Source organism: Beta vulgaris, chromosome 2 (assembly GCF_026745355.1).
Source record: "Beta vulgaris subsp. vulgaris cultivar EL10 chromosome 2, EL10.2, whole genome shotgun sequence".
NCBI classification, from domain to species: Eukaryota; Viridiplantae; Streptophyta; class Magnoliopsida; order Caryophyllales; family Amaranthaceae; genus Beta; species Beta vulgaris.
In genome coordinates this window covers 41,608,862-41,621,775 of record NC_079203.1, presented here as the reverse complement: position 1 = coordinate 41,621,775, position 12,914 = coordinate 41,608,862, and the positions used below count along the sequence as shown (strand labels likewise).

Sequence of the window (12,914 nt, the reverse complement as noted above, 5' to 3'; positions counted from 1 at the left end):
TGCACAAAATTAATATCTGCATACCAATATCATCTTCCTAAAAGTCTGAAAAGATACAACAGGTAATCATCTTCCTAGACCAAAAACATTTCGAATCAAAAGCCCTCATTATTGATAATTTGAAGGTTAACACCCTTTTAACTATTCTGAAAATATATGTCAAGATAATAAATGATTGTATGATACAAAATCAAAAATTTAAAAGCTATTTCAATGCCTGAAGCATCGCTAAACTGAAAATTGTAAGTTTTAGTGAACTTTCAATTTGAGATCCTGAAATCTAAATCAACTTAACTCTTTGAAAATACAGGACGCTTAATGCAGTACTCGGAATCTGGTCCCTTGAGTTAATATTGGAGAACCAGGAAGTCATAATGTTTTGAGTATGGCTTGGACTTCCACTAGCTGGCCACCTATCGACAAGCCTAAATCCAAACTTAGAGGCAGCTGAAAGTATAGATGGCTCGTCCACTCTTCGCAGGACATGGCAGAGAATTAGTGCTGGCTCGAGCTGCTCTCCAGAGGTGGGTTCAGCTGATATAAGCTTTGCAGCAGTGGCAAACAATGGTGAAATAGCTTCAGAAATGTAAGTCACATCTGTACCTATGATGACTTCAAAGCCTCTATCATTCTCTTTTTTGATTGCATCAATATGTTCTTGATCACCCCACTGTAGTGGTCTTACCATTAATCTGCGGAGGTGTGTTGATGTGAGATTTGCAGTGACATTTTGGGTTAACAAGTCAAGCGCACTTGAATCTCCATCAGTTGCAACTACAGAATAAGCAGAATGAGCAGCAACCATTGAGCACACGCCTGAACAACCGCAACCCAATTCCAAAACACGTCTGCCTGCTATAATTGATGGATTTTCTGCAAGGATGTAAGCCATCAAACGAGCAGATTCCCACAACATCAAGCCCGTTGATTTGCAAGTGTGTTGATACTCTTTAGAGAGCACCTTTATCTTGAAACTAAAGTCTCCAAAACTGACATCGATAACCTGGAATAAAGAATGTTGCCATTTATTATGAACAAGAAACAAAAAAGAAAAAATGTGACCGATTAACATCAGATTAAACAGAAGCATAGAGCAAAAACTGTGATAAGAAGCAGCAAATCAGGTTAATTATATAGATTGTGCAAGTGCCTAAGAATAGAAGAAAGTGCAAGAGTATCTAAGAACATGAATTATTTTTTTTTCACTTCATTATTTTCTTTTGCTCTCTTTTTAGATGGTAAAAGATCTAAGATAGTCAAACCCAGCCCTTCATGTCAGATGTTATATATTGATAGCAACAAGCGATCATGATTAGCACAAAAGTAGTTTGGTTGCCTGACATCGTCACAACTCACAAGTGCTTGACAACATTTCACATAAATCAAGAATATCACATATCAGACTTAAAAGTTCTACAATCCAGATTTACCTCATCATCAGAAGATGAAATACCAAACATTTGTGCAGCCACGCCTTCTGACATGTCGACTTCTCCAGCAATAATAGGCATTCCAACAACAGTCTCCTTGACTTCATTTACAATACTTTTGTCATGAAGAGTACTCTTGTTTAAATCAGTTTTTAGGTCCAAACCATTCTCCGTTTCTGTGACACAGAATACACCTTGTATCCAGCGCCTAAAATTCCACATAAACAGACAGCGATCAAAAAAGAGGTCCCCAAATTAACTGGTATATATTACTTTATTATATCATAGAATACCAAAATTGTTTTACAACTAACTTTATCAATACCCTTTTTTGTAACATGGTTGCGAGGCCAGGAATCAAAGACTGAAGACAAGGTGGAAGTTTGGGCAGGAAATATTGTAATGGATGGCCTAACAGGAAGGGTTAGCGTAGGTATTAAATAAATAGGTCCTTAAGAGTAGCTTAATGAGGAAGATACTTCGTTAAAGGAGATTGTGGAAAAATAGAATCAAAATGTCATACATTAGGAGGAGTAGGGAGAGGCACCCGGAAATTGACTAACACTGAAATGAGTGAATCAGGCCACTCGAAAGCCTTGATAACCTATCCTTTACTTTCCTTGAACTCAGAATCATCAATCAAATTCTCTTTCTTCTTCCTATATTCCTGCTTTGTATATGTAGTTCATAACAGGCACATAAATTGTGTCTTCATGAATCACAGTGAAGGAACTTATAATAGGAAGTCTGAAAGCTACAGAAATTTGAGTAGAAAACACTAGCTAAAAAAATCTTGATATGGAGTGATGAGGAGTACATGTAGCTACAGTCTCATAATAAGCTGATGCACAATAGACAGCACACCAACAACACTCGTCGCGTTAGACCACAGCAGCTACAGTATAAATTAATTTGGGTAGAGAAAAGTGCAAATTCCATACATACCGGTTCATAACCAATTCACGAGATCGATTCTCTACTTGTTTGCAACACAATTCAATCTCTTCAGTAACAAATCCATTTTCTTCAAATAGAAATCTCATGTACTCCTCAGAAAAGTAGAAAGCTCGCTGGAGTAAATGAAAATTTAACATGTCATTGAAATAAAGGAGTTTAGATTACTGAAACAAGCAATAAATATGAAAGGAACTTACTGTACCATCACCTCTGACATAAAAATTCTCACTGATTTTTTGATCCTTGCACGCAAACCTCTCCTGCCAAAATTAAAGAAAAGTCCATTATACAATAAGCAACCTAATTGCAAAAAGAAAACACATCATACAGATTCTTAGAAAGTAGCCTGGTTAATTCTTCTCATATTTTCTTTAGTTTCAAGAACTGAAGGTTGGCAGAGGTATATTAAGAAACTGTAGATGTATATTAAGCGCATGTATCTGTTGGAGACAGCAGAAATATAATGGGTAATAGGATTAAAATTAATGGAAATATACAGAAGAATTTATATATGAAACAAGTAGAGTTGCAGCACCTACTTTCTATAATGGAATCATGGAGAATGATAAATAAGTTTAAATGCTATAACATATTTTCTGGTATCGGATATCTTGAAATGATATCAAGTTACAATATATTTAGGGAATCGTAATGTTAAATCAATAGTGTACAAAACTAAGAGATTCTATGCTTTACAATTTATTTAGATTTTACTGTTTCTATTGTTAGTGTTTGCTTAACTTATTTTTAAGCCAAGATTATTACATTGCAAAATTAACTTCTCACATATCCAACACTACTTGTTTCATATATAAATTCCTATATATATTTTTCATTAATTTTGATCTTATTACCCATTATACTTCTGTTTTCTCCAACAAATTTGGTATCAGAGCTGAATTATGGCTATAAGTAATTCGACCCCATTTTTCTTTTACGCACAATCAACACTTCCTATCTTCGATGAAGAGCATTATGACTATTGGAGTAGTCAAATGCAAACCTTCTTTATCTTGCAAGAATTGGGGGATCTCGTAGAAAACCTTCCTGAAAGTGGCTAATGAAGTACAACAAAAATCATATAAAGAGAACAAGAAAGATGCACTCGCATTACGATATATTCACGCAGTCGTAAATAAAACATTGTTTCCCCCTCTTATATGGGTTAAAAAAAATCCAAAGAAGAGTGGGAAACATTAAAGGAGGAATTATTTAGGAAATGAAAAAGTTGTTGCTCTCAGATTAGAAACTCCATGGACAGATTGTAATAACTTGGAGATGAAGAAGATCGGAAGCATCTAAGTTTTCTTTAACATGAGTCACAAAGATAGTGAATCAAATAAGAGTCTCAGTGACACCATAGAAAAGAAGAGAGTTGTTCGTAAAGTATCGAGGAGCACGACACAAAAGTATCATTCTGCTGCATTTATAATTGAAGAGTCAAAAAGACTTGTAAACCCTCTCAATGCATGAGTTAATAGGATCGTTGGAATCACTTGAGCACTGAAAAGAAATGCAGATACCAATCAACCTCTAGATCAAGCAATTCAATCCTAACTCAATCTATCAAATAAACAATTTCAATGAAAGTCAGAGAAAATAGGAGTTCATGGTACCCAAAATTTTGGTCGTGGCCAAGCATGGAGTTGAGAAAGAGGTAGAGATCGAGGAGACGAGGACAATACCAAAATTATCAGCAAAGAACAAACAACCCCATTGTCGTATTTGTGGTAAATCTGGTCATCACACTTCAAATTGCTATCACATATGTATCGTAATCCAAATCACAGCCACAAGGATTGTTGGCGTCGAGATGGAAAGGAAACAAATGAGGCTAATCTCACCTCCAATGGTGAAGGTGAGCAAGTATTTCTTACGTGCATGGATGCACTAGTCTGATAATTTGTGGTTTTTGGATAGTGTTGCAGTAACCACAGGAAATGAAGATATGTTCGCCAAGTTAGTTACGGGTGCAACAAATCAAGCCACCTTAGGTGACAGATAAAAAGGCAAACGTTGGAGTCATTGCCATAAATAGGAAATTGAATGTTACAAAATATAAACATGATATTTCATATGTGCGAAATCTTAATCTTCTAAGAGTTTGGCAGCTTACACAAAGACGATACTTGAAAAAGTTTGACAATGGGGAATGCATAATTTTACGGAAAAAAAAATGGATACTACATTGGCAAAAGTACAAATGGCTAAAAATAAAGTTTTTCCATCGCATTTCCCACAAAATAAGAAGTTGGCATTACAAGCAGAAGCATGGATGAATCTTATCTTGGCATTTATGACACAGTCACTTGAACCCTAAAGAACTGCAGCCAGGGAATTAAAACTCTCCCGTTCCGTTACAGAACGGTCGTTCTGTAACGGATTTTGGATTTGCCGTTCAACGAAATCCCGTTACGGAACGCTATAATAAAATTCACGTACTTCTCGCCGCGTTGTCCGTTCCGTAACGCGAACTCGCCGCGTTAGAACGCTTTTATCCCCGTTACATCCGTTCTTTTCAAACATTGGCCAATTTTTTTTATGATTTAATTATATAGTTGAGGAAACATTATATTCTATTAGATTTGATTATATTATGTTGTAATAATGCTTCATAAACTAAAAAAAAACGCAAATAAGGTTAAAACATATTAATGTGAATTTTTTAAAAAAATTCACGCCGCGTTGGCCGCGAAACGTTCTATTTCGCCGTTACAAGCCGTTCCCGCGACAACGCGACCGTTCCCGCGATGCGGCCGCGTTTTTTTTCCCTGCTATTAAAGCAAAAGAATATGGTTATCAAACTACCTCATATTGATAGAAATTAAGTTTGTGAAGGATGTATGTATGGAAAAATGCATCGCCTGCCATTCTCGAAAACTTCATGTAGAGCTAAAGCTCTTCTTGAATTGGTACATGCAGATCTTTTTGGCCCTACCAGAAATTTGTCTTTACAATATAAGAAGTATTTTATATTGATGATTATACCCGCATGATGCGGATATCTTTTCTCGATAAAAAGTCGGAAGCTTTTAAGACCTTTCTTCAAATTTAAAGCATTTGCTGAAAGACAAAGTGGCTATGTGATAAAGACATTAAATCAAGTTGGTAAATATTTATAAACCTTTCATGGAACATTGCAAAGATGAAGGAATAAAGCGTCAATTGAGTGTCTCAAGAACACCTCGGCAAAATGGCGTTACAGAAAGGAAAACTCGCACCATTGTTGAAATGGCAAGAAGCGTGATGGAAGAAAAAGGGTTGCCTAAGAATTTATGGACCGATGCAGTAATACAGCCATTTATATACTCAATCGTTCTCCAACTGAAGTCGTTCGTAACAAGACCCCTTATTGAAGCATGGAACGGTAGAAAACATGTTAGTCATTTGAAAATTTTCGGATGCATTGCATATGCCTTGAATAAAGATCAAGGCAAAGATAAATTTGACCCCAAAGGAAGAATATATCTATTTACAGGCTATTGTCTCTTAGATCTTCATACTAATAAATCGTAGTCTCTAGAGATGTGATTTCTGATAAATCTGCAAAATGAAAATGGGATGCTGAAAGTGCTCAAACAGAAGTTCCAATGCCCTTAACAGAAGAAACTATCCCTTCACTTGATCCAACTTCCACAACATATCGATCAATAGAAGATTAGGAAAAGACATGGCAACTTGTAGATTGCCCCGTAGGAAAGATATTATCGGTTCAAAGTGGGTCTATAAAACAAAACCAGATCAAGATGGAAACATTCAGAAACATAAAGCAAGGCTTGTGGTTAAAGGATATGCTCAAAGGAGTTGATTGCTATTTCAAGGAGAAATTTGCTCCTGTAGCTCGTATTGAAACTATTAGAATGGTGTTAGCCATAGGTGCATAGAAAGAATTATTTGGGTATCAACTCGATGTGAGATCTGCATTGTTTAATCGAGTGTTAGAAGATGTATATGTGGAACAACAGCAAGGGTCTGAAGTTCTAGGGCAAGAAGAAAAAAGTCTATTGTTTGCACTGTGAGAAGTTAATTTTGCACTGTAATAATCTTAGGCTAAGAATAAGTTCAGCAAACACTAATAATAGAAAAGGTACAATCTAAATAAATAGTAAAGCATAGAATTCTCTTAGTTTTCTACTGCTATTAACTTAGCATTACATTTCCTATATATATTGTAACTTGATATCATTTCAAGATATCCAATACAAAAACATATGTTATAGCAATAAACTTATTTAGCATGCTCCGTGATTCCATTATATAAAGTAGGTGTTCTAAGTTATTTAGCTCTTCCTGTTTCATATATAAATTCCTATACGTATTTTTCATCAATTTTGATCCTATTACCCATTATACTTCCGCTGTCTACAACAGTATCTGTGCCAGCACAGTTATCTCAAAGCAGAACAAAAGAACGATTATGTTCCTGGCGGGATCTAAGCAGAAGATGATCCTGGCGGGATCTAAGCAGAACACGAGGAAAAACACACATACACCTCAAAGAGAACGATACCTGAGCAAGATCACCAGTGGCATAATCACGGAAAAGTACAACGCCATTTGGCTGGAAATGAAAGAAAAAAATGTTTTAGATTGTAGAATATTCTGCCCAAAAGGTTAGAACTTGAAACAAAAGGCAAAAAAAATCCAAAATACAAAAATTGCATATGAGATCACCTTAAGAATTTTTCTGATATTTTGTAATACTAGTGACATTTTCTCAGGCGACACTGCAGACAAGACAAAAATCTGCTTAAAGAGTCAGCTAGATGGAAAGGCCAATAAACCACAGTTAACCGCAACAAAGTAATACATTCTTTACGTAATTGTTTCATTTAAGGTTTACATGTGTAAATCAAAATATAAAGTTCCCACATTGACAACTTAATAACGAAAGGTAAAATTTGACACAGATGCAACATGAAACCGGGCTGACATAAAAGATAAGAATTTGAGCAGCTTTTCTATATACCTTCCGTTTGTAAAGCATGTTCCACTTTGACTTCCAAGTTTGCCATGCACAACTTTGAGCATTAGTATCTCTAACTATATATTAAAGAACTTTACATAAAGTTGGTATTTTAAAATTATACATTGGGACGAATCCAATAAAGATCACATAATAACATTTGTTTTTATGATCAGTAAACAACATGATCAAAATGGACTATGTTATAGAGCAAACGTCAAAGTGAAAACATTTATTTACAAAAGGAAAAAGTACTAAGTAGATGCTACAAGTACAAAGAAAAGTTTCTTTCACAAAAATCTCATAATTTCACAATAATATAATTTTAACACAAAGGAAATCACATCATGTAAGCAATTTTTTAATCATACATAGTTCACATTGATAATGGATATTACAGCACAAAGAAGAGACCCCACACGGGTTATTTCTATACCATGGTTACAATGTCCACTGATGAGGGAGCTATCTGTTTGCTCAGGTCATCACTCGTCAGATCGCAAGCAAATGCATTTATGCAGTTCTCTGTGTATTCTCTGTGCGACTACCATAAAGAGGGAAGCAAAAAAATCCATTCAGCATCAATATGTATAGAGAACTTGATGTTTATTAACAAGTCAGCGAAGTAAATAATCGGAGCACAGATAAGTCAAATTCATAGATGGGTCAAAGCAAGGGTTAACAAACCTTCACTAAGCTTATAGCTCGATGAGAGAAGTCACATGCATGTACAAATACATCTGGATATGTAGCCCGAAGAGGGAAAATGGTATTTCCAGCTCCACATCCAACCTGCTTGTCAATATAACAATTTAAGCTTGTTGAGTATAAAGAGTACGAAAAGTTCAGCATAAGTATTTTTAGCTTTACCTAACCACCAACCTTGACACAAATAAAAAGACTAAGAGCATCATTGAATTTTGAGGAAGCCACAGAACAATTGTACAAAATATAAGATTACAAGGCCCCATTAGATTTGGCAGTCAAAGAGCAAATGACGATAGAGGGAAACAAACCTCAAGAAGAACTTTTCCTCCAGGCCCCTGAAACAATAGATAAGAAAGTTAGAATATTTATAAAATGGAGATCTTTTCAAGGACAGATTATGTCATACAACTATACAAGCAAACGACTAATACTCTATAAAATTAGAACTTACAGTAAAGTAGGAACCCCATTCTTTGTCCAAGTAATGTCGATCCTTGAAGAACTGATGCATTAATTTTCCAAAAAAAAGGAAAGAAAGAAAACAGTTAAATACTAGAAATGAGATTCAAAAGCCATTTAGAGAATTCTCAATATCAGAGATGTCATCCTAGTTTGTCGTGACTTGACACTATGTTTGGAGTGGGCATTTATTTACTCAAAAAGTATGTCGAACTAACTCAGAGCTATAGAAGCTGTCAAGGTCTCTGTTTGACTAAGATATACTATTTAAGGAGAGTTCGAGATGCAGGTTCTTCAATGCAAGATTAAGGGTTGGGAGTCCCAACACCATATCTTTTCACGGTTGAAGGTGGGCATGCTATAGGGTAAAATCCTGTACAAGACAATGACAAAAGGATTGAAGGTCCTCAACACAATGAACAAGAAATGTTGAGCTATTACCAGAAGTTTTGGGGTTCTAGCTATTGAGATTTCAAAGTGGAGTTAAAAATCACAAGACACAAAAGTGCATTCCTATGTCTAACAATTTTTACAAGATCTAAAGACTCTCAGCATGGGTAGTTCTTATGCCTATTGTTCATTAAAAGCCTTGCCCCTGCTCATAAGGAAAATAAACTTTCGGGTGAAATGGTGCGATAACTAAATTGTACCACCATTACCTTGATACCAAAAGTAGGTCATTCTTTTTTATTTATAATGTTAAAGCCTATGTCTTATTCCACCCTGCTACATAATATCATGTCAATCATTATTTCCAATAGATTGTTGAATGTACTCGGTACTCCAAGATTTTATAGGTGAACCAGAATCTGCTTTTCTAGAGGCAAACTTATGTCTTACAATATCCTCTAAAATCTTGAGTTAGCTAGAGGATGCACTAGGAAGTAAATTCTCCAAGATACATGATTAAAGTGAACTTAAAAGGCAACACACGTCAACCTTTTTGCCAGTATTGACTATAATCCATTGATAATTTTCGAGCAATCAGATTTAGATTTCCATCTAAGATGTAGGATTCTTTGCTTACATTAATTACGTTTTGCACAAGATATCTTGCTTTTTTCTCAAAAAAAACAAAAATCTGTTCAGCATCTACATCATGATTTCTTAAAGTTACTGCAACTCAAAAGCAAATTGTTGAAGATGTAAAATTCCATTATGGAGGGCTCACATTCAATATCGGCTGTGCCTTTATCAACAGCCAATTTTCCCGTACCAACCTCGTAATGAGAAATTTCCTAACAAGATATTATTGGACTTCAAAGCTTCTCACTTATGCTGGTAAGCTTCAGCTAATCAAGGCTGCAATATCTATCCTAGAATTTTGAGCTAACTTCTCAGAATGCTATTGACCTTACTTATGCAAAACATAGTAAAATTCAGCCTAAAAAAAATAGAATTGAGGCGAGCCAGGTGACCTGAGGATGTCTACTACTTGGAAAGTAAAGATATTTGGGAAGCCTTCTTTCATCCTAACGTATTCTCGATGCTGAAATACTCTTTGGTGACAGGGATCAAGTGCAATCCCAGTACAATGTTCATACCATAATTACAGGAAAAATATATACAAAGCCTATACATTCCCATGGAAGAGAATGGGGTGTGTGATTCTCATGCTCTTTTAAAGTCTACCTTCATTAATGTAAGTGGTTAATAGCGAACCGGCTGTTTAGATGGGAATGCAATGTGACTTATTTTTATCACTTGAAGTTGAAGAGTGCGCATCCTTTATTTTCCCAGAGCAATATGATTGATGTTCTGGGTAGGCTTCTTTAAAATTCATACTACCTTATTCAAGGAAGGATAGGTCCAACAACAGTTCTACAATAAAAGCAAACTGTATACTGCGTACCTTAATCTACTAATATAATTCGTTTCCAGATTCTTCTATGCATTTCATTCAATCAAAAAACTCCCATTACTCATCGATACACCGTACCAAAATTCTACATCACCAAATAAAGAAGCAACAAACGATAACTACCTCATACAACATCTAACACACATACTACTTACTCAAAACCATCAAAATCCTGCACTAGATCACCATCTAACAAAAATCGTCACCAACACGACACCTAATTAAACTGTAAACACAGTGGACGTAGTTCAAACTAGCAAAAAAGAAGTCATAACATAGATTGCAAATAACTTACTTTGTCTTGGTGACGCTTATAAAATATATCCCAGTACTTTTTAGCATCTTTTTCATATTTATCTGCACAACAAACCCCATATGCAAATCAACAAAAAACACAACTTTTTTTTCTTTTTAAATAAAATCTGAGAGAGAATGAAAGAGACAGACCTCTCCAGAAGGGAGAAACTCCAGAGTTAGCAGGTGGGTAAATTTGAATCTTTGAAGCTGGTTGTTGCTGCGCAGATTCAGTACAATTGGACGCCATTTTTCAACCCTGCACAAATAAATTGACAATTTTTCTGGGTTTTATCATAAATTCAGATTGATTACTGAATAAAGTTTAATAATGGGTTTCAGTCAAAGTTATTTCTGCTACTTCGAACTTTAGCATCAGTTCATCACAACACTAGAACAATTAGAATACAAACTTAAAAACGATGAGCTTTAAATTGATAGAAAGCAAGAAAGAGACATAGAAGTGAGATATACCTGCCGCAAATGAGAAGCTGTTGAAACTAACAGGGGTTTGCAACTACTATGACGTTGGTGAGGGTTTTGCAAAACTGTCCCTAGTTGCAAATTTTCTTTTTCTTAGAGAGAATTAAATCTGAAATTTCTTTCTTTCTTCCCAAAAAGAAAAAATTGTTGTGAGAAATAGGGAAACAAGATAACAAAATAGCATCGGTCGTGTCGGAAGGCTTGATTAGACATAACACACTGGCTCGTATACGTTGTGGCTAGACACAGAACTCAGAGCATCAACATTCATTAACATCCCCATAATTTCTCTCTCTTCATCTCATTCGTCCACATCACTTTTCACTAACTTTATCGCTTACCCTTTCCATTTTACAATTCCACACCTCCATTCATTAACCTCCTCTTTACCTTCTCTCTCCTACTTTTCCATACCCCACCTCTTTTTCTCTCTCCTACTTTTTATACCCCACCAATATCAATAAAATAATTTGATTCATCACATTAATTTTAGATAATTTTAATTAAAACAAAATATGGTAATTATAATTAAATAATTACCTTATAATTAATCGGATTAATTCATTAATTATATTATATTACAAAAAAGCGTTATTTTTAATTACACTAGTTTACCCATAATTGGAATTTTTGTTGGTAATTGGAATTTTGTTGGGAATTTGGATTTTGTTCGTAATTTGCATTTAGTTGATATTTATTCCTATAATTAGGATGATTGGGATCCATAATTATCAAAAAGATTTATGAAATACTTAATGAAAAATTATGGATTTTTTGGAGTGTTGAAAAAATATCAAGATTGGTCTCTATTTATAGAGGATAAAAAAATATGACCGTTGGTATAATTTATTTTTTTTATTCATTATATATATAAAGTTATGGCATTTTTAATAAACGGTAATATTACCATTGTAAAAGTTAAAGTATGGTTGGTTCAGGCATTGGTGTTTGCAGCGTGTGACACATGGCGTGTTGTGATTGGTGGGCTGATTTTTTTTTTGCAAATTAAAATTTGGGAAAGCGTTGTTTTCCGTGGGATGCTTCCCTTTTCTTTTCCACATGGCAGCACACCATAGGCCATCATTGTTGGTTGGGTTACCTATTTATTGGTCTTCCCCTTTTTTTTCATGATGGGTGACATACCTCCATTGGTGGGAGGGTTCTTATTTGCCGATTTTTACAAATGGGGAACCCCATTGTGGGTGCTCTCAGGCCTAGGTATGGTATGTTTGATGAGATCTGCTTGGTTTAGATTGTCATGTTGGTATGATTTTTGTTATGCTTGATTCATGCCGAGTTTTATGTCGTATTATCTTACCGGTAAGTACGTACAGTTTTGTTTTGTGAGAAATGATAAAATACAAATCAATAATGGGCAGTCTACCCACTATCAAAGACAATCTTGTAATTTATATATATTAAAACATAGTATATCATATGATACGTGGTGCATAGTAAGTAATTGTGCACTCGTTTCATTCAAGTTTAAATATAATCAATGTCTCAATTATATAAAGGTTCTCATAAATAATCATTGTCTTAAATTCACAAACATGAGTTCTTATAGATGGTTTAATTTTACACTTTTGAAAAACAAAAGTTAAGCATAATACATATACAAGGATTCTTATAAATACTCCCTCTGTTTCAAAATATAAGGCATTCACGCTTTACGAAAATTTGCTTTGACCACAAATATCTCTCAAATACGATAAATAAAAATTATACCGTTGGATTCATCTTGAAAAATACTATA

The 12,914-nt window shown here is 34.8% G+C and overlaps 1 protein-coding gene across 1 annotated transcript; it reads right to left on the bottom strand.

Annotated features, from left to right (window-relative positions):
• Window positions 1-11,309, bottom strand: LOC104886606 (hypothetical protein). The gene is made up of 13 exons (XM_010671069.3): window positions 11,150-11,309; window positions 10,829-10,934; window positions 10,677-10,738; window positions 8,513-8,563; window positions 8,370-8,396; window positions 8,041-8,145; window positions 7,790-7,897; window positions 7,062-7,133; window positions 6,898-6,948; window positions 2,585-2,647; window positions 2,376-2,500; window positions 1,431-1,638; window positions 1-1,003 (listed from the first exon to the last, which is right to left on the bottom strand). The coding sequence occupies exons 2-13, from the start codon at window positions 10,923-10,925 to the stop codon at window positions 281-283; spliced, it is 1,692 nt and encodes a 563-aa protein (XP_010669371.1). The 5' UTR covers window positions 10,926-10,934; window positions 11,150-11,309; the 3' UTR covers window positions 1-280.
• Between the last annotated feature and the right edge of the window lie 1,605 nt (window positions 11,310-12,914).

Bases quoted from the DNA above. Each gene is read 5' to 3' on its own strand.
- LOC104886606 (XM_010671069.3), bottom strand. From the start codon at position 10,925: ATGGCGTCCAATTGTACTGAATCTGCGCAGCAACAACCAGCTTCAAAG. The intron at 2,501-2,584 runs GTAAGTTCCTTT...CATTTACTCCAG, and splicing joins ATGTCAGAGGTGATGGTACA to CGAGCTTTCTACTTTTCTGA. The intron at 1,639-2,375 runs GTATGTATGGAA...GTGGAATTTTAG, and splicing joins CGTGAATTGGTTATGAACCG to GCGCTGGATACAAGGTGTAT.